Source organism: Lithobates pipiens, unplaced genomic scaffold (assembly GCF_037356315.1).
Source record: "Lithobates pipiens isolate NorthernLeopardFrog02 unplaced genomic scaffold, aLitPip1_a1.2 Scaffold_19, whole genome shotgun sequence".
Taxonomy (NCBI): Eukaryota; Metazoa; Chordata; class Amphibia; order Anura; family Ranidae; genus Lithobates; species Lithobates pipiens.
In genome coordinates this window covers 51,737,358-51,757,372 of record NW_027507764.1, presented here as the reverse complement: position 1 = coordinate 51,757,372, position 20,015 = coordinate 51,737,358, and the positions used below count along the sequence as shown (strand labels likewise).

Here is a 20,015-nt window from a genome sequence, read left to right as displayed (position 1 = left end):
AGACTCCCACGGCCGTCTATGCCCAGAAGTGGGTGTAAATACCTGTCTTCGACAGGTATCTCCACCCCCCCTTCCCCCTGAAAGGTGCAAATTGTGAGGAGGGTTCCGATCAGCGGCAGTTCCACTTTAGGGTGGAACCCCGCTTTAACTTGACAGCTCTAAAAATGCCCATTTAGCCACGTTTTTGCATCTAGAAAGGTTTGTAAAATACCAAGATACCACCGCAGCCGGATCGCATAATCAATCACACAACTGCCTGCATGAAAAATTGAACAATTGCCACATCCGACCACATGGCAATGTGGAATGACCACACGATCGGTCGGATGACATGGGGTACATTGAACAGAAACCACCACTGAGCACCATTGTTGTTCCATGGACTGTATCCTCCTTTGGCATACCTAAACCCATTGCAGCGTTGCTGTCCCTGCAATGTTCTTAAACAGACCACCTCAATGCGCCGCACAGGTTCCAGGTGGCATGAGTAATAACAAACCCCTGACCACTCCCCCCCCCCCTTTTTTTCCCCCATACAATTTGACAGATCGCAAGATCTAATCGCGTGATCGATCGCACACCAGTTAACCCATCTGACCACATGACAAATGAACAGTGCTATTGCTCAAAATATTCAACGGGCAAATGTCAGTTTCTATGCAGAAAAAGAATAGAGAAAAAACACCTGGTGTAAAATATATAACCTGTTAATATGCATACACAGAAAGACAGCATTGCAGGTCAGGTCACAGGTGATTGGGAACTAGGTGAATCGAGATGAACTATCTGTCCCTCAGAAGCAAATGCTTAGCTAGGACAATACCAGACAATGCCACCCCCCATGCCTTGTTTTAACATTGTAGAAGCCTCTGTGAACTGTCCCCAACAGGCTCCCGCACCACAGAGCCGCTCTCACCAGCCCCCCCCCCCCCCCGACCGAGGTATCCCCCGCAGTAGCCTGCGCCGTTGCGATGTGCCCTCCAGCCGTGGTAACCTGAGCCACGAGGTGAATGGATGAGGAGGCTTCCCCACGGCGATCCTACAGCCAGACGATGCTGCTGCACAGACAGAAGAAAAAAAAAAAAACGTATAAACTCCATTGCCTAGAAATGACTATAAACGACCCCGTGTACATATACTGATAAGATAACGGAGGAGATTTGGGGGCAGCTGAAAAATATTCCCAACTGCTCCTAAACATCAATTTACCAGCAGCAGTGTACATGAGGCCTAAACAGGAACTGCAGTCTGCTCACATAATTTGTAATAAAAACATCTTTGCCATTCTGAAGCTTCCCTCCAACCCCTTTTCATATTTTTATATATACTGTAATTCTTTACTTGCCAAATAGGCTGCAGAAATCTCCCTCCACTAAGTCTGGCTTCATCCATTTTAACTGTGGGCAGCTGAAGCTGCTTCCTGTTCACTTCCTGTATTTACACACACACCTCCAGCTCTGCTGCTCTCATTGGCCCACCTATGACCCCCCCCCCCCCCCACACTGGCAAACTTGCATGAGAGCGAGCTGTACGGGATGTCATAAGCCTAGGCCAGTGATGGTGAACAGATAAACAGGAAGTGGGCTGTATAAGGTACTTACTGGCAGAAAAAAAAAAATATATATATATATATATATATATATATATATATATATATATATATAATTAATAAAACAACAACAAGGGCAGAGGATTTAATAGATGAAATAATGACTGAAGGTCCGATTTGAGCACAACATGATAAAAAAAAAATCATGTGGTGTTTACAAGTTAAAATCCGTTTTTTTGGTTTTTTTTGGCTACAAAATTACTTGGAACCCCCAAACATCATACTCCCCCCCCCCGAGACCCTAGAGAATAAAATAGAGATCGTTGCACTACTTTGTCACACTGTATTCGTACAGCGATCTTAACGCACTTTTTTTTTTTTTATTATTAAAAAAATACGAACTTAGTGAAGTTAGCCCAATTTTATTTTTGTTTCTATTTTGTGATTATGCTGAGTAAATTGATACTCAACATGTCATGCTTCAATATTGCAGCCACTCGTAGAATGGTGACAAACTTTTGCACTTAAAAATCTCCATAGGCAACGTTTTTAAAAATTTCTTCAGGTTACCAGTTTTGAGTTAGAGAAGGTCTAGTGCTAGAATTATTGCTCTCGCTCTATCGTGGGAATACCTCACATGTGTGGTTTGAACACCGATTCCATATGTGGGTGTGCGTTCCGTATGCGTTCGCTTCTGCGCGCCAGCTCGTAGGGATGGGGTGTTTTAAAAAAAAATTTTTTTTTTATTACTTTTATTCCTATTACAAGGAATGAAAACATCCCTTGTAATAGAAAAAAGCACGACAGGTACTCTTTTTTTTAATGTGAGATCTGGGGTCAAAAATACTTCAGATCTCATTTACACTTCAAAGCAATAAAAATAACAATTGTCCTGACGTATATCGACAGCGGGCGGTCCGGAAGTGGTTAAATTTGGATTTTTATCTAATTTTATTTTAATAAAATGCTTTTGTAGTAAAAAATCTATCTAAAAGAATTTTCCATCTAAGATACATTAATAATTTATTTTATTCAGCATGAAATGAAGCTTAGTTATGTAGCATGAGGCTGTATATTCTGCAATATTTACATTTCTTTATCGTACTTCATGGGACACGGAGCCTAAGTAATAACTTAATGGGTTATGGGTCACCTACAGGTGTTGACCTTGGTATACCCAATACAGGAAGTTGACTCCCCTATTTAACCCCTCCTCATTCCAGGAGTACCTCCGTTTATTTTCGCCAGTGTCTAAGGTGTTGGTCACAAGTGAAGATGTGCTCTGAGGAGCTCTAGGAGGGATCCATGCTGGATTTAAAAAACATCCAAAACTGGATCCATCCATGCCACTGAGGCCACAGGATGGTACCCGGGCCTTGCATAGAAGAACAAGGTTTTCCTTGTAAGGGCCGGTTCACACAGTGAGGCGCGGCGAGGCATCTCCGACTTGCCTCGCCGCGACCTGCGGGGACCTCAGCGGCGACTTGCAGAGGACTTCTGTATAGAAGTCAATGCAAGTCGCCCCCGAAGTAGTACAGGAACCTTTTTTCTGAGTCGGAGCGACTCGAGTCGCTCCTCTCAGAACGGTTCCATTGTACAGAACGGGGGCGACTTGCGGGAGCGAGGCGAGGCGAGCCGTGTCGCCTCGCATCGCCTCGCTGTGTGAACCGGCCCTTAAACTTCTCTTTGAGGGCTGGGCCCTAGGAACCAGGAATCTTTTTGGTCATGCTACATCCCCTAAATATTTCCTGAGGGGTGCTATACAGGTCCAAAGGAGTAGAACCCCTATAAGGGACCCAGTCTTTGAAGGTTACTAACACTATCCGCCGTGATGGGTAAAATTTGGATCAGTCTGTTTCAGCAGTATCCCGCAGCAAGGATAAGGTAAGGGAAGAAGCTTAAGAACTGCATAGTCCACCTATGACTTCCTTTCTTCCATATGAAAATATTGTAATGCATTCAAATCTCCCCTAGCAGGGAGTAAAATACCTTGTGTATCTCAGCAGCTCTGTCCAGCTACAAACAGCAGTGTGTGGCCCAGTAGCAGATGGGGGTTTATAATTGAACAATATGTTTGCATCTTCTCCAGTGGATAGAAAGTGTGCTAGATCTCCTCCTCCTTCCCCCACCTCAAACCCTTTACCAAGGGAACAGTGGGCACAGGATGAGGTAATACCCTCAAGTGATCAAGTAGAAAGACAAGCCGATTATTCCTCTGCAGAGAAAACAGGTGAACCTTTTACAACCTCGCAGTCTGAGAGATTGATGGCACAAAATATTACGGAGATGGTTCATTCTACTTTCATGCTGCCCCTAACAGTTAGTTGAAAGTTCGGTCTCTTCCTTGGGTTCTTTAAAACCCTTAAAACCTTTGCATGCATTTCCAGTCCATGAATTAGTAGAGAAGCTTATTTATGCTGAGTGGGATCACCCGGATAAGCATTTTCTCCCTCCAAAGATTTTGTTCTCTATCCCATGGAGGAGAAATTCACAAAGAAATGGAAAGTACCAGCAGTCGACGCTGCGATTTCCAACATCAATAAAAATGTAACTTGCCCAGTAGACAATGCACAAATGCTTAAAGATCCAACACATAAAAAGTTGGAATTTGTTAAAACCCTCTTTTTCCTTGGCAGGTACCATTTCCCAGCCTGCAGTCACTGCAATAGGCATTTGTCAGTCCCTAAAGGACTAGTTTAAAGAGACCCTTAAAGAGGTTCCTGCACAACAGGCCTGTGAATTGGCTGAACTACCGAAGGCGCTATGTTTTTGCCATAGATGCCATGAAAGACCATTCACCAGGTGTCCCGCCTTGCGCTCGTGCTAATACATGCGTAGGAGCCTGTGGTTAAAAGGTTGGTCAGCTGAAGCACCTTGCAAAAAGATTGACTAGTTTCCCCTATCATGGGGAGCGACTATTTTGGGGATGACTTGGATACGTATATCCAAATGATTTCTAGTAGGAAGAGTACTCTTTTTAACAGTCAAAAGAAAATACAAATGTGCCTCATTTAAACTGACTTTTTCTCCTAGGGGCATCTGCCTCTAGGCAGTTGCGATGGCCTTTGCCATCATGAAGAGGCGTCTCCCCTCACCCAGGTATTGTACTGTATTACTCAGAAGTCTGACAAAGGGAAATCCAGGACAGATGGGTCATCTCCAGGATACAAAATAGAATTTCTGGAGTTTTCATCATCTCGTTTTCTCAGATCAAACATTCCCAAGGATCCAGGGAAAAGACCATCCCTGTTTCAAGCGTTAGACCGTTTATTGGCTCAGGGGTGATCATACAGATCCCCACAGAAGAGCACGTTTTGGGGGGTTATGCAAACCTGTTTACGGTACTAAAATCAAATGGCGATGTCAGACCCATTTTAGATCTAAGGAATCTAAATCAATTCCTGAAAATCCGCTCCTTTCGCATGGAGTCGATCAGGTCAGTTCTGTCTGTCCTACAAGGAAGAAAACTTCTAGTGTCCATCGACATCAGGGATGCATACCTACATGTCCTTACATTTCCCGCTCATCAAAGGTTTATGCGATTTTGAAGTAGAACAGCAGCACTTTCAGTTTGTAGCTTTGCCCTTGGGCTAGCTACAGCCCCCCCGGGTATTCACAAAAGTACTGGCCCCACCTCTAGCCATGTTAAGGGCACATGGTGTAACAGTCCTGGTGTTCGTAGACTATCTATTGTTAATAGACCAGACAGTGGAGCAAAGTGTATGCATTACAACCAGTTACCTGAAAAGTCTGGGTTGGATTCTCAACCTAGAAAAATCTTCATTAAAACAGCTAAGAAAGCTGGAGTATTTGGTCTTGATTATAGACACAGCCCAGAAAAAGGTGTTTTTACCACCGGCAAAGATCATCTCCATACAAGAGCTGGTGCGGATGGTCCGATTGAGGGATTTTTTTTTTTTTTTTTTTCTATTTGCCTTTGAACGAGGTTGATAGGAACGATGGTGGCTTTATTCAAATCAGTCCCCTATGCCAAGTTCCATTCGAGACTGTTGCAAAACAGTATGCTGTCTGCTTGGAACAAAACGAGCCAAGCTCTGGATTTGCCAATGCGGCTGGCCCCAAGAGTGGCCCAAAGTCTCTCAGTTGGTGGTTACGAACCCAGAATCTGCTGAAGGAAAAATCTTTTAGACCAATTATCTGTAAAGTAGTAACAGATGCCAGCCTTTCATGCAGGGGAGCAGTACTAGAGAAGACGACTGTCCAAGGACAACGGTCAGGAATTGAAAGCCTTGACTATCAACATCCTAGAGATTCGGACAGTGCGTCTGGCTCTGAAAACCTGGACTTCCAGGTTAAAGAATTGTCCTGTCAGGATCTAATCCAACAATGCCACGGCTGTGGCTTATATCGCTCACCAAGGGGTCACCAAGAGTCTCTCAGCTCAGAGAGAGGTAAACCATATTCTAACTTGGGCAGAAAAGAATGTTCCTTGCCTATCGGCAGTCTTCATTCCGAAAGTAGAGACTTGGGAAGCGGACTACCTAAGTCACCAGTAGTTATTCCCAGGGGAATGGTCTCTTCACCCTGCCAAAGACAGGGGACTCCAGACCTAGATCTTCTAGCGTCCCGGTTCAACATGAAGTTTGTGTCCAGGACAAGGGATCCACTTGCATGCGGAACAGATGCGTTGGTGACCCCGTGGGATCAGTTCTCACTGATCTGTGCATTCCCCTCTATTCAGTTACTGCCACGACTTCTTTGCAGGATCAAGCTGGAAAGAAGGCCGATAATTCTGGTAGCACCAGCATGGCCCAGAAGGTCATGGTACACAGAAATCCTAAAGATGGCAGTGGAGATTCCATGGTCCTTCCCACTAAGGATAGACCTGCTCTCACAGGGTCTGATATTCCATCCTTACTTATTGTCTCTAAATGTAATGGCTTGGCTATTGAAACCCACATTCTGAAGAAATGTGGGCTTTTTGGGTCAATTATCTCTACTTTGATTAATGCAAGGGAACCAGCTTCCAGAACCTTATATTGTAGAGTCTGGAAGACTTGTTACCCTTGGAGATATATCGGCAGAATTCTTGCCTTTCTACAATTAGGCGTAGCTATGAAGTTGGCCTTGAGTACTATTAAGAGCCAAGTCTCAGCCTTATTGATTTTATTTGACTGCTTGCAGTTAAATCGCCTTTTAAGCCCTTGGGACTTAAATTTAGTTTTGTCAGTGTTACAAAAACAGCTATTTGAACCGATACAGCATATATTCCCTTAGTCCTTCTGACAAGGAATCTGGTATTTATGGTTGCTATATCCTCAGCAAGGAGGGTTTTGGAAATATGGCTTTTTACAAGAAAAAGCAGCCAATTTGATTTTTCATGAGGACAGAATGGTGTTATGCCCTCGTCCAGGCTTTTTGCCAAAAGTAGTTTCAGGTTTTCACCTGAACCAAGATATTGTCCTGCCATAGTTTTGTTCCAAAAGCATGTTCCAGGGAGGAAAAGCCACTACATTGTCTTGATGTGGTGAGTGCAGTCAAAATCTATTTAAAAGCAACTGCTTAGATTCGTAAGACTGATGTCTTATTTATTCTGCCAGAGGGGCCTAAAAGGACAGGCAGCGTTGAAATCCACTGTCGCTAAGTGGATTCGACAAGTGATAATTCAAGCTTGTGATTTAAAGGGTAAAATTCTACAGTGTCAGGTTAAAGAGGAAGTAAACCCATCAGGGTTTACTTCCTCTTTGATTCCCTGCAAAGGTAAAGCATAATGGATTACTATGCATCGCATAATGGACTACTATGCATCGCATACATTCACAACATTTTTAATCAAGTGGGATGTAAGGAGGTATGAGGATATTGCCTTTTGGGTGCTGTGTGCTGCAGGTAGCAGTATAAGCCCTCAGATCTGGGGGTGCCGTATGGGTTGTCTCCCTCTCCTCAAATAGCATTGCTATGGGACGTCCCATTAAGTTATTACTTGGGCTCTGTGTCCCATGATGTACGATAAAGAAAATTAGGATTTTTAGAACGGCTTACCATAAAATCCTTTTCTTGATGTACATCATGGGATGCAGAGGTCCCTGCCCTTTTTATGGGGTTTAAGTATATTGCTTTGCTATAGAAACTGAGCTCCTCCTGGAATGAGCAGGGGTTATATAAGGGAGTCAACTTCTTGTATTGGGTATACCAATGTCAACACCTGAAGGTGGCCCATAACTCATTAAGTTATTACTTGGGCTCTGTGTCCCATGATGTACTCTAAGAAAAGGATTTTACAGGTAAGCCGTTATCAAAAACCTATTTTTTGGTAAACTCATTCGAAGCATGCAAGCTGAGATAACATGCACTGGCAATGTTATTTTAATTTAAATAATTTGAATAGTTCTCAAACTATGTGCAATTGACCTAAAATTGGTTCTGATACCGCTGTTTTACTAACCTGACAGCTTATTCCAAATACGAAACCTTCATTTTATTTGCAAATATTAAAGATTATAATTACCAGCAAGAATAAGTCCTTACATTTAAAGAGCACCTGTCATTTCAGATCCATCATGGCAGCACCTGTTAGTGGGCATCCACTCGCCTGCTGTCACCACATCCCTCACCTTGTCACTTCTGCATCAACAGGCATCCCATTAAAGTGAATGGGACTGTTGGTGAGTCAACAGCAGGTCAGAGAAGGAGCCGTTGGGGCACAGAGATGACAGTTGCGCTTTAAAAATTATGATTTAAAGCAAGCCTTTTTACTAGAGATTTAAAATCATTTGAAACAAATCCACCCTTTTGCCAGATCTCGTAGTTTTACATTTACAGAGTGAATGAGTGATGCTGCTGGGGGGAGCAGGAGGTGCGAGTGGCAGTGCATTCATATGTTACATACTACTCTCTGAATGTGGGTGTAACAACATGTTATGAAAGGTGAACTTATCCTTTTAAACTGGCAAGGATTAAAAGATTAAGCTGCTGCATACTTAGTAGGTGGTTAAAGCGTATGTTACCCTGGGAAAAAAGGATCCTGCTCCCTTAACGCGTGTTATATAGCACAGTTCTTGTGCTGTGTAATTTTGCCCCTACTATCGCCTGGCTGATCCTGCCTGTTTTTTCCCCTCCCCCTTTAAACTGACCACAGTTTATCATGGCTGCTGAGCCCTGACACCGTGGTCAGTTTACGTTCCTCCATCTGCAACCCTGCTCTGTCCTCTCTCCCCGTCCTCTCCACCCCTCCCTGCCTGTCAGCTCGTACCAGTGCCGCTTTCCTCTCCTCCTGCTGCCATTAACCACCGCCCATGCTATAGCTGAATGGCAGCTACAGCGCGGGGCGCAGTCATATGTCCTCCCATGCATGAGCTGCCTGCGCGCCCTGTGATCAGAGAGACTTGGCGCTGATCGGCTCCTTACCACATGATCAGCTGTCATTGGCTAATGACAGCTGACTAATGATTGATTGGTAATTGTTTGTGTTTTTTTTTTTTTCCTCGTGGATCACGGACATGAGCCCTGGCTACCTCATCTACGCCCACCAGTGCTGCATTAGTGCCACCCATCAGTGCCCATCAGTGCAGCCTCATCACACATCAATGAAGGAGAAAAATGACCCGTCTTCAATCTTATAACGAACTATGAAACGGTTGTGTGTTTTTTTTTTTTTTTTCATGTTTTAATTTCAGTCTTTTTATATTTGCAAAAAATAAAAAACCCAGTGGTGATTTAAATACCAAAATAAATCTTTGTGTGAAAAAAAATTATAAAAATTTGGGTACAGTGCTGCATAATTGTCATTCAAAGTGTGAGAGCACTGAATTTGTCTGGGCAGGAAGGGGGTTTAAGTGGTTAAACTGTTATAATATGTATCCTAGTTGTCTGGGCTTTACAAAAACAAATTTGATTTCACAACCCTCCCAGTGTACACTTGACTCCCAGACTCTCTCCTCACCTCCCAGTTTACGCCGGTAGGAGTTCTCGGCCCCTCCCACTGGAGCTGTCAGACAGGGAGAGGAGAGAGCAGAGGAGTCATGTGAGTGTCCCGGAAGGTGTTGTGATATCAGCCCCCCCCCCCCCCCTTGTTTTTTTTCTTTTAAACACAGACACTAGGGGACGTCGTCTAACAGGTCTTTAAAATCGGCTGCAGAAAGTGCACAGTGGCTCCTTTTGGATGCCCCCCCCCCCATCAATGCTGACTGTATTGATGGGGGAATCGAGTGAAAGAAAATCACTTCATCTATGGCTGGCCTAAGGTGGCAAAACACGGGAGCAATAATACTGATTTGACCACACGGGGTCTATTGCTTAGTATTGGATAGACCATAAGTGGCTAAGATAGAATAGTCAAATGTAAAGACGTGGTTTTGTGTGTAAGGTTACACAGTGAGATTCTGTACAGAGGCCCTCCAGCCCTTCATATCATTTCTATGTTGTCTGAGGAACACAAAATCTTTCCATTCTGAGCACTTCTCAGCTAACAGGATAATTAAGCAGAGTCTGCAAACAAGCAGCGGCTGCAGGAAGCTGCCAGTAACACGTGAGTACGAGATCGCGGCCGTGCACATCAGGCTGGCAAAATAAAATGCAGGCAAATTACCCGTGACATATTTTCACGGGTCTGGTTCCTATCTATGCGGCTGCGTTTATAGACTATAAAAAGTGGCGTTTCCTGAAGCTTGGTGATTTGTGGTAAAGGTGACCTTTCTGCTGCTCCTTGTCTAGTTGTCTGTGTCAGTCTGCAATCATAGGAGTGACAAATGGTGTACCAACGATCAGCGGCTGGACCAACCCAACGAAAACCTACCACTCTTGTCAGAAACGGTCCCAATTTACAATAATTCTTTGAGTCACAGCAATATGAGCGGTTTCATTGCCGGCAATGGCGTGGGGTTTGTCGAGGGATTTTTTTAACTGTCAAATCGCCTGACAAGTTGCACTGATGTGAATGGGGGCTAAAGCCTAACATCAGATTGTGGTGGGGCTTTCTTGCTTGCTTTCTTTTTAAATGTCCCTATTGGGAAGATTTATTTTTTCCCCTCGCGTCTAGTCTGTGACACGAAGTAGTAGGATAGGGTGCAGTTGTCACAGGGACAGAAAGCACACACAATAAGAAAAACATGGTCTTAAAGCGCAACTCCACCTTCATAGAAAAGAGCAAATAATGCAAAAAAGTCTATACAATTGCGACACATCATATTGCAATTGAATGTCGTTGTTTTTTTTTGTTTTTTTTTAAAAAAACGACCGTACTATTCTTTTTAATTCTGCAGCTTGAAATTTAGTGTTCCTAAACCCACAACAGTAAAAAGCAGCAGTAAAACATGCCTGTTATATTTGCTGTGGAACCTAAGGGGTTAATACCCTGCGTTGTGTAAAAAGGCTGTTTCCCTCCTGTATGCACAGATCCTCCTCTTTTACAGTCCCCAAACCATCTACTGATCGAACAGAGCCTTGGAGGCACTCTGCACATGCTCAGTTTGCTATGTATTGCTAGTGAGGTGTTTTATTTTTTTGTTTTTTCCCGTCTTGGGAGGGTGCATGTGATCAGCACAGGGCCAATCGGCACTGTCCAGGCAAAGGGTCAGGGGTCCTGCGGTCTCATAGCACAGTGAGAGGAGAATTGAACCTCCTCCTACAAGCTTTAACCAGACACTGATAGAAGTCACAAGACTGCTATATACTGGTATTTAGCCGTTTTTATATTTACTAAAATAATTGCATTTCCATGTTCTGTGGGAGATCAGATATAGGGGATGCATGGTCCTGGGTTTAGTAGCACGTTAACCTTTTAGTCCTCATGCACACTGGACGTTTTTACAACAGCGGTTTTTGGCAGTAGATGTTTTTTCCCTACAGTCATTAAACTCTCCATCGCATTATTCTATGTGTCCATGCACACATGGACTGTTATCAGCAGTTTTGGGCAGTGGCGTTTGAGCAGAAAAAAACCCCCCAAAACTAGTGGGTTCTGAGAGACGTTTTTCAGCTGTAAAAAGCGTTCGGATGCTGATAAACGTTGATAAACACTCAAAAACGTCGCTTACAACGTTTTGTTACATTGAGAGAAAAATGTAAAAATTTATTTTTCTTTAAAAAAAATAAATAAATGCAATTTCAAAACATTGGAAATCTCACTGCAAAGCTACTGGTGGTTTTTATAATCTTATTTCAACTTTGTGCATGAGGCCTTAAAGGGGTAGTAAACATGTAGTTACACCACTTATACCTACAGGTAATCCTTTAATAAGGCCTACCTGTAGGTACTGTGAATCTCCCCTAAACTTGCACTGTTTAGAAGATAGTCAGAGTTGCAGTGACATCACAGGCGCATGCCCTCTTAAGGTTCAGCTTACAGTGCCGTCCCTTCAGAGCCTGTGCCATAAACAGTGGCTCCTGCGCACATACGTGGGGGCGACGTCATTGCGCCCATGACAACTCGTGTAGCCGGAGGTCGCCAACCCTGATGGAAGATTGGGGGAAGATGTCGGCTATCTCAGTGGTGACAGCTGTGCTGTAGGGCTTCGTTCGAAGTTACGTTTCTCATATTGTGCTAGTATGCGATGCACACTAGCACATTATGACATTGCCTTGCAGGGAGTGTTTTTTTTTTTTTTTTGCAGTTTACTTCTGCTACATCAATGTAATATAGCTGGCTATAAGCAGGCACTTCAAGGTGTTGCAAGATAAAAAAAGAGGTTTCTGGTTAACATTCCCCCCCCCCCCCCCCCTCAGCAATAAGTGTCTTAAAGGGTAACTCCATCTTCATGGGGGGGGGGGGGAGTAAATGCAAAAAATATAGCGTATACAATTCTGACAGAAGTCATATTGTAATTGAATGTCTTTAAAAATTAGCTTTTCAATTTGCAGCTCTAATTTTCTGTAAAATGCAATGTCTACCTGGAGGCCTTCTGTAAACAGACACCCCCCAGAAAAGTAATTTCCTGCTTGTGTGATTGGCTCACTGATTTTCCCATGAAGTCCGCACTAAGGTACAAATCAGATTAAGGCCCCACCCACACAGCGTGTCATTGTTTCCTGTAAATGAATAAACTACAAGTACTGTCATCCACCGCTGTGGACCTACTTTGTAGTTTGAACGTACTGTGGATGTGTTCATCAGCATGCTGTAGAGTTCATTTGCATTGCCTACAGCTCTGCAGTGACGGCTCCTTCAGAGGTACTGGTAACAGAGCTGTAGGCAATGTGTGCATGAGCCTAACGCTGCATCCATGATCAGCAGATTAAAGGTGTCATTTCAGGTGCTTTCCAGGATTCTGTATGGAAAAGAAAAATTTTATATTATATTATATTATATTATATTATTATATTATATTATATTATATTATATTATATTATATTATATGAATTGAATTTTTTTTTTTTTTTTTTTTTGCAATAAAAAAAAATGTGCTGTTTATTTTTTGTGTAAAAGGTGAGCTTTGCCTTTAACTTCAGTGTAACATAGCTGGCTACAAGCAGGTACTTCGAGATTATTATTATTTATTTATTTTTTCTTTGATTTTTAAACCCAGATTGCTGGTTAAAAAAAGTTCCCTTGGTGACAATGCATAAAACTACAGAAGCGTGAATCCTTTGAGAAGGGTCTAATTTGTAATATGCATGCGTGCTTTGAGTCATTACTTAGAGGATCATTAACATTTTCCCTTTTTTTTTTTTCCTGCAGCCGACAGGTCAAGTTCACATCATCTGCGACCATCAAACGCAATACGACGGACTTCTTCCTTGGACGCCATAACTGGAACCTACCTGAGCGGGCACTGGCCTCGGGACCCTCATGTGCACTACCCTTCGTGTATGAATGACAAGTCCACACAGGTAATCTTTAAATTTTTTTTAGGAAACTGATAGCATATGTAGGTAAACATTGCTATCCTCTCCTGATGATGCCAGTTGCCTGTCTTGCCAGTCCTATGGCTTCAAGGCTTTTAGTCACGGGCCAGGCACAAGCAGGCCCATCAGAAGTGCTAACTTTACCCTGACTTTGTTTTAAGCATGCTTGTTCCAGATCAGTAACTCAAGAGTAAAAAGACATCTTCAAAAGCTCAGTAATTGCAGGCCCCATATTACTACGTGGGAGTTTCCTTTATTTTTCTTAAATATTTTTCTTTATTTAGCAATGGCCAATTCCTTGGTATTTTGCAGGATGTGTAGACTTTTCCCATCAGTCCGCAGTCTGCTAATAAGCCTACATTGTCACTATCCCCGCCAAGAATTAAAGCTGAAATCTCTAAAGCAAACAGCAAATATACAGATGAAATGCCTATTTAAGAGCTGTTGTACCTGCCAAAGGATTAGTATTTTTGTTCGTCCAGTACTGAGATTTACACAGCACTGCCCTCTCTGCTGCAGTTAAAAGATAAGTTTACCTTTTGTAACCTGTTACAGATGCACTGACCCCCGATCCCCTGTCTTGACAGTGAATACGGGATCTTCTCCCCCTGCTCACTATCACCATCTGAAAAGAAAACAAACACATGACAGTATAGGGCTCCACCTGCTTGGCCACGTAATTTATTCAGTGCTCTGTGAAAACTACAAGTAACAGCCTTTTGCAGCTTTTCGCTTGTAGTTCTCAATTCATTGAGTAATTCATTGAGTAAATCATTGGGTTTTCTTGTCAGTGTAACTGCCAGCGAAACAAAACCAAAGAATTTCTCAACTCAACCTACTGACCAGTCTGCTAACCAACCAAATTGTCCTATCTAACAGGTATGAGTTAATGGCAGGTTTAGTTGGCACATATTTGCAAATACATGCGTAAACTACAGAGCCTGGTCATGGCACACCAATATTTTCTGTAGTCCTAACTCTTAAGTTTGAGTGCCTTCACAGTGGAAGCGCATGTATTATAATGGCTATGCAGAGGGTAGATGAGCTCGGCGGGAGCCCACCCTTCCTTTAAAGGTACAGGGGGGGGGGGCGCACTGGACACACAGCACAATGGCAAAAGTGTCAAGTATGTCCCCACACCAATATTTCAGCAGTAGAAACAAATGGCGACTGCCCCCACCTATAACCGGCCTGTGCAACAAGGAGCACATGGAAAAGCGACGAGGATCTGTAGCTTACTCATGTATTTAACAGTATGTGTTAAAAACGTGTTTAGTTTGCACACATTTGCAGACAAGAGAATTGTGACCATTTGTTTGTACTGTTAAAATATTGGTGAGGGGACATACTGGCAAATACTTTTTCACAGCACTGTGTTTATTGGATTTGAAGAAGATGCATTAATTCAGTGAGTCCACTGGCTCCAGCTCGACTACTGACATAAAACTGGAATCGCCTCTAAGAGGGGTGGTTCCAAGGATACCACTTGGGAAAATATAAAAGGAGTTCCAAGCCAAAAATATTACAAAATTTCCTTAAAGCTGAATTTTTGGTTTCTTTTCTACATAGTTACATTGGTCCAGCTTGGGCCATACCCGTGAGATTCACCTAGAACTTGAAAGTCGCTGTAGTAAGCACTGATACAGCTGTGGCCAAAAGTTTTGAGACTGACAATTTTCACAAAGTCTGCTGCCTCAGTTTTTATGATGGCAAATTGCATATACTCCAGAATGTTATGAAGAGTAATCGGATGAATTGCAATTATTTGTTGTGAAGGATTCAGGGCGCTCTAGAAAGTCCAGCAATTGCCAGGACCGTCTCCTACAGTTGATTCAGCTGCTGGATCGGGTCACCACCAGTGCAGAGCTTGCTCAGGAATGGCAGCAGGCAGGTGAGTACATCGGCACGCACAGCGAGGAGACGACTTTTGGAGGATGGCCTGGTGTCAGGAAGGGCAGCCAAGAAACAACTTCTCTCTAGGAAAAACATCAGGAACAGACTGATATTCAGTAAAAAAGTACAGGGATTGGACTGCTGAGGACTGGGCTAAAGTAATTTTCGCTGATGAATCCCCTTACCAATTGTTTGGGGCATCCAGGAAATAACCTTGTCTGGAGAAGAAAAGTTGAGCGCTGCCATCAGGCCTGTCATGCCAACAGTGAAGTATCCTGAGACCGTTCATGTGTGGGGTTGCTTTTCAGCCAACGGAGTGGGCTCACTCATAATTTTGCATAGGAACACAGCCATAAGTAAAGAATGGTACAAAAACATCCTCCGACTCAAACTTCTCCCAACCATCCAAGAACAGTTTAGTGATGGACAATGCCTTTTCCAGCATGATGGAGCACCTTGCCATAAAGCAAAAGTGATCACGAAGTGGCTTGGGGAAACTACATCAAAATTTTGGGTCCATGACCAGGAAACTCCCCAGACCTTAGAGAATTGTGGCCAATCCTCGAGATGGATGAACAAAAAACAAATTCCGAGGAACTCCAATCATTGATTATGCAAGACTGGGCTGCCATCAATCAGAATGTGGTGCAAAATTTGACTGATGGCATGCCAGGGGGCATTGCAGAGGTCTGGAAAAAAAGATCAACATTGCAAATATTGACACTTATTGACACTTTTGAAATGCTTATAATAATACTTCAGTATACCATAGTAAAAAGAAAAGATCTAAAAACACTGAGGCAGCAGACTTTGTGAAAATTAATATTTGTTGTTCTCAAAACTTTTTGGCCACAGCTGTTTAGTGATTGCCACTAGCTTCAGGGTCCCATGCCAAGCGGCCTCCCTGCTGTGTTGTGAACAGAGGAGATCGCTTGCTTGGCACAACCACCAAGCAGAAAACTTAGCATTTTCGCACTGAAAATGTTCTCTGGGCGGGGTGAAGATCATGACTACACCGCCCTACCTCTCCACCTTAACTAATCAGTAAAAATAAATAAAATGCAACATTTTCTCTGAATGGCAACGATGCCGAGTGATCGACCTTCTGTGTTTACGATGCAGCAGGACAGCCGCTCTGCATGGCACTCTGAAGTTGGTGGAAATCACTGGTGTGCCCATTAGTGATTTCCAGGTATGGCGCATATACTGACTTACATTTGCTCAAGCTTGACCAACTATGTGAAAAATTGCTCTACTTAAACTTTAGCTTTAATTCTTTAGTAACCTCATAAATGTGGCCTATGAATTTTAGGGGGGGGGGGGGGGCACACTCTCCCCCTTCATTGGGGCTTTGAAAGCTTATATGGCTTCAAGCACAGAGATGTACGGTATATTGGTGATCCAAAACAAGTAGTCTGAGGTGGTATTGTAAATGAAGAGGAGAGGGATTATAGCGGTGCTACCAACATATAGTTCATAACAAATTAGATAAAAATATAATTTCTTGAATACAAAAGACAAAGCTAAACGGGATATAGAAATGGTTAAAATCAATGAGAGTATATATTGTGGTTGTCCCATACCTTCCCCTGAGGAAGCCATCGTTGGCGAAACGTGTATGTATGTATAATTTTCTGTATGCTCCATCATTGATTTGAATAAATTCTACATCCCCTGTTTATCTTTGTCTTTTCTTTTGTATTCAATAAAGAAATTATATTTTTATCTAATTTATGAATTAATTGTTGGTAGCACCGCTATAATCCCACTCATCTACATTTTACAATGTCGTTAAATTGGATGAGGTGCATGACATAGAGCCACTCAGATTATATTCTATAATCTACACCTAGTCTGAGGTGGGGGCAGTGTTAGTGGCAATGTTCTGCACATTTCAGTGTAAATCACCCTTGTCTAAAATTGTATTAATAATTCCTCTACAAAGACATTTCTTTAACAGGAGCTCATAGACTGCAGTTCATAATAGTAGCTTTTATGTGTTCATCCCATTTATAGTCTGAGTGTGGCATCGCTCAAAACTGTAGTTGCATTTTATTGTATATTGAAACGGCCTTTGATGCATGAAGCCATCATACAATCTGCTCTTTGTAGCGATATCTCATTAACATGCAGTAGATATTGTGAGTCGCACCGCAGGCTGTTTTGTGTGGATGATCAGAGCTCGGTGCATTGTACTCTACATAGGCCAAATTATTTATGAAGACCTATTGTCGGCCAGCTTTGTGTGTGTGTGTGTGTGTGTGTGTGTGTGTGTAATATGTATGTATTGGAACTGTAAATGTTTGTTTGCCTCCAGTGAAACAAAAGAAAATCCGGATAAACAAATATTGTCTTGATTCTAGAGGTATGGGTCTTAAAGATCTGTGCAGTAATCCACAATGAAACCATTCCAGCACTTTGCCTCTGTGCAGTACTTTCCTGTGTGAAGACCAGTCGCTGCTCTTATTGTGCATGGGGAATGGTCTTGTATCTGCCTTTCTTCTGATGTTTTTTTGCAGGCAGTCTAGTGGGTGGGGCCTGGTGGGCCCCTCCCACCACTTTGTTCCTTGCACAGTGATGTCACTATTACTTTTTTACAAGGTAATAACTGGTTTAACCAGTTGCCGACCGCCGCACGCCGATGTACGTCGGTACAATGGCACGGGCACGCATAAGGACATACATGTACGTCCCTTGCCTCCCGCGGGTCGGGGGCCCGATCGGGCCCCCGCCCGGTGCCTGCGGCGGTCGGTATTCGTTCGGGAGCGATCCCGGACGAGGGGACGGCCATTCATTCATGGCCACCCCCTCGCGATCGCTCCCGACGAATAGAAATCCCCGGTGACATCACTTCCTCTCCTGTAATGTAAACACAGGAGAGGAAGTGATGTATTCTCTCCTCCGTGTCGGTATTTTTCGTTCCGACACGGAGGAGAGCGGATCAGTAAGTTGCACCAACACTCTACACACACAGTAGAACATGCCAGGCACACTCACACCCCCCCCTTTACCCCCCGATCACCCCCCCAATTACCCCTGCCCCCCAGTCACAGTGACACCAATGTCATTTTTTTTTTTTTTTTTTTTGCATTGGTGTCATTTGTGACTGTAATAACTGTTAGGGCAGTTAGAGTTAGCCCCCTTTAGTTCTAATGTACCCCCCTAACCCCCCCAATAAAGGTTTAACCCCGTGATCACCCCCCGTCGCCAGTGTCACTAAGGCTGGGTTCACATTGCAGCGGTTTATGAGAACGAATGTGATTCGCACCGCACTGCAGTGCAAATCACATCCGATCTCTGTGCGATTCGAGTTCAGCCATTCGCCGCACCCGCCACACCCGCCGCACCCGCCGCAAATTCGCACGGGACCCTTTTTTTGGCCCGCAGCAGAATCGGATCGCATGGGTGTTCACACCATGCGATCCGAGTTTGCAGATCGCACTGCGATATGCGAACTGATCTGGGGGTGTCAGTAACATTTCACTGACACTCCCAGCAGTTCGCATAGGGCAGTGTGAACTGCCGCCGGGAGGCATGCGATGCGGGAACCCGCCGCGGATTCGCGGCGTTTCCGCATCGCTCCAGTGTGAACCCAGCCTAATAAGCGATCATTTTTCTGATCGCCGTATTAGTGTCACAGGTGACGCTAGTTAGGCAGGTAGGTATTTAGGTTCGCCGCAGCTTTTTATAGCGCCAGGGACCCCCATATACTACTGCATAAAGCCCCCTGATTGCCCCCTAGTTAACCCTTTCACCAGTGATCACCATATAACTGTTACAGGTGACGCTGGTTGGTTAGTTATTTTTTTATAGTTTCAGGGCACCCGCCATTTATTACCTAATAAAGGTTTAACCCCCTGATCACCCGGCGGGTGTCATTTGTGACTAATAACTGTTAGGGCAGTTAGGGTTAGCCCCCTTTAGTTCTAAGGTACCCCCCTAACCCCCCCAATAAAGGTTTAACCCCGTGATCACCCCCCGTCGCCAGTGTCACTAAGGCTGGGTTCACATTGCAGCGGTTTATGAGAACGGATGTGATTCGCACCGCACTGCAGTGCAAATCACATCCGATCTCTGTGCGATTCGAGTTCAGCCATTCGCCGCACCCGCCGCAAATTCGCACGGGACCCTTTTTTTGGCCCGCAGCAGAATCGGATCGCATGGGTGTTCACACCATGCGATCCGAGTTTGCAGATCGCACTGCGATATGCGAACTGATCTGGGGGTGTCAGTAACATTTCACTGACACTCCCAGCAGTTCGCATAGGGCAGTGTGAACTGCCGCCGGGAGGCATGCGATGCGGGAACCCGCCGCGCATTCGTGGCGTTCCCGCATCGCTCCAGTGTGAACCCAGCCTAATAAGCGATCGTTTTTCTGATCGCTGTATTAGTGTCACAGGTGACGCTAGTTAGGCAGGTAGGTATTTAGGTTCGCTGCAGCTTTTTATAGCGCCAGGGACCCCCATATACTACCGCATAAAGCCCCCTAATTGCCCCCTAGTTAACCCTTTCACCAGTGATCACCATATAACTGTTACAGGTGACGCTGGTTGGTTAGTTATTTTTTTATAGTTTCAGGGCACCCGCCATTTATTACCTAGTCTCACTAGTGTACCCCTAAATTTAGGGGTGTCTACTTTCCAAAATGGGGTCATTTGGGGGGGGTTTGTGCCATCTTGGCATTTTATGGCCTTCAAAACTGTAACGCCCTTAGAAAGCCTGAAGGCGGTGCTTGGTTTTCGGGGCCCCGTACGCGGCTAGGCTCCCAAAA

At 44.0% G+C, this 20,015-nt stretch overlaps 1 protein-coding gene across 1 annotated transcript in view; it reads left to right on the top strand.

Moving 5' to 3' along the window:
- GLCCI1 (glucocorticoid induced 1) overlaps positions 1–20,015 on the top strand; it is a 136,090-nt gene that overhangs the window by 42,718 nt on the left and 73,357 nt on the right. Inside the window, exon 2 of the mRNA XM_077490730.1 lies at positions 13,185–13,336. Within this exon, the coding sequence (XP_077346856.1) occupies positions 13,185–13,336 (152 nt within the window). The remainder of the gene's footprint in view (positions 1–13,184; positions 13,337–20,015) is intronic.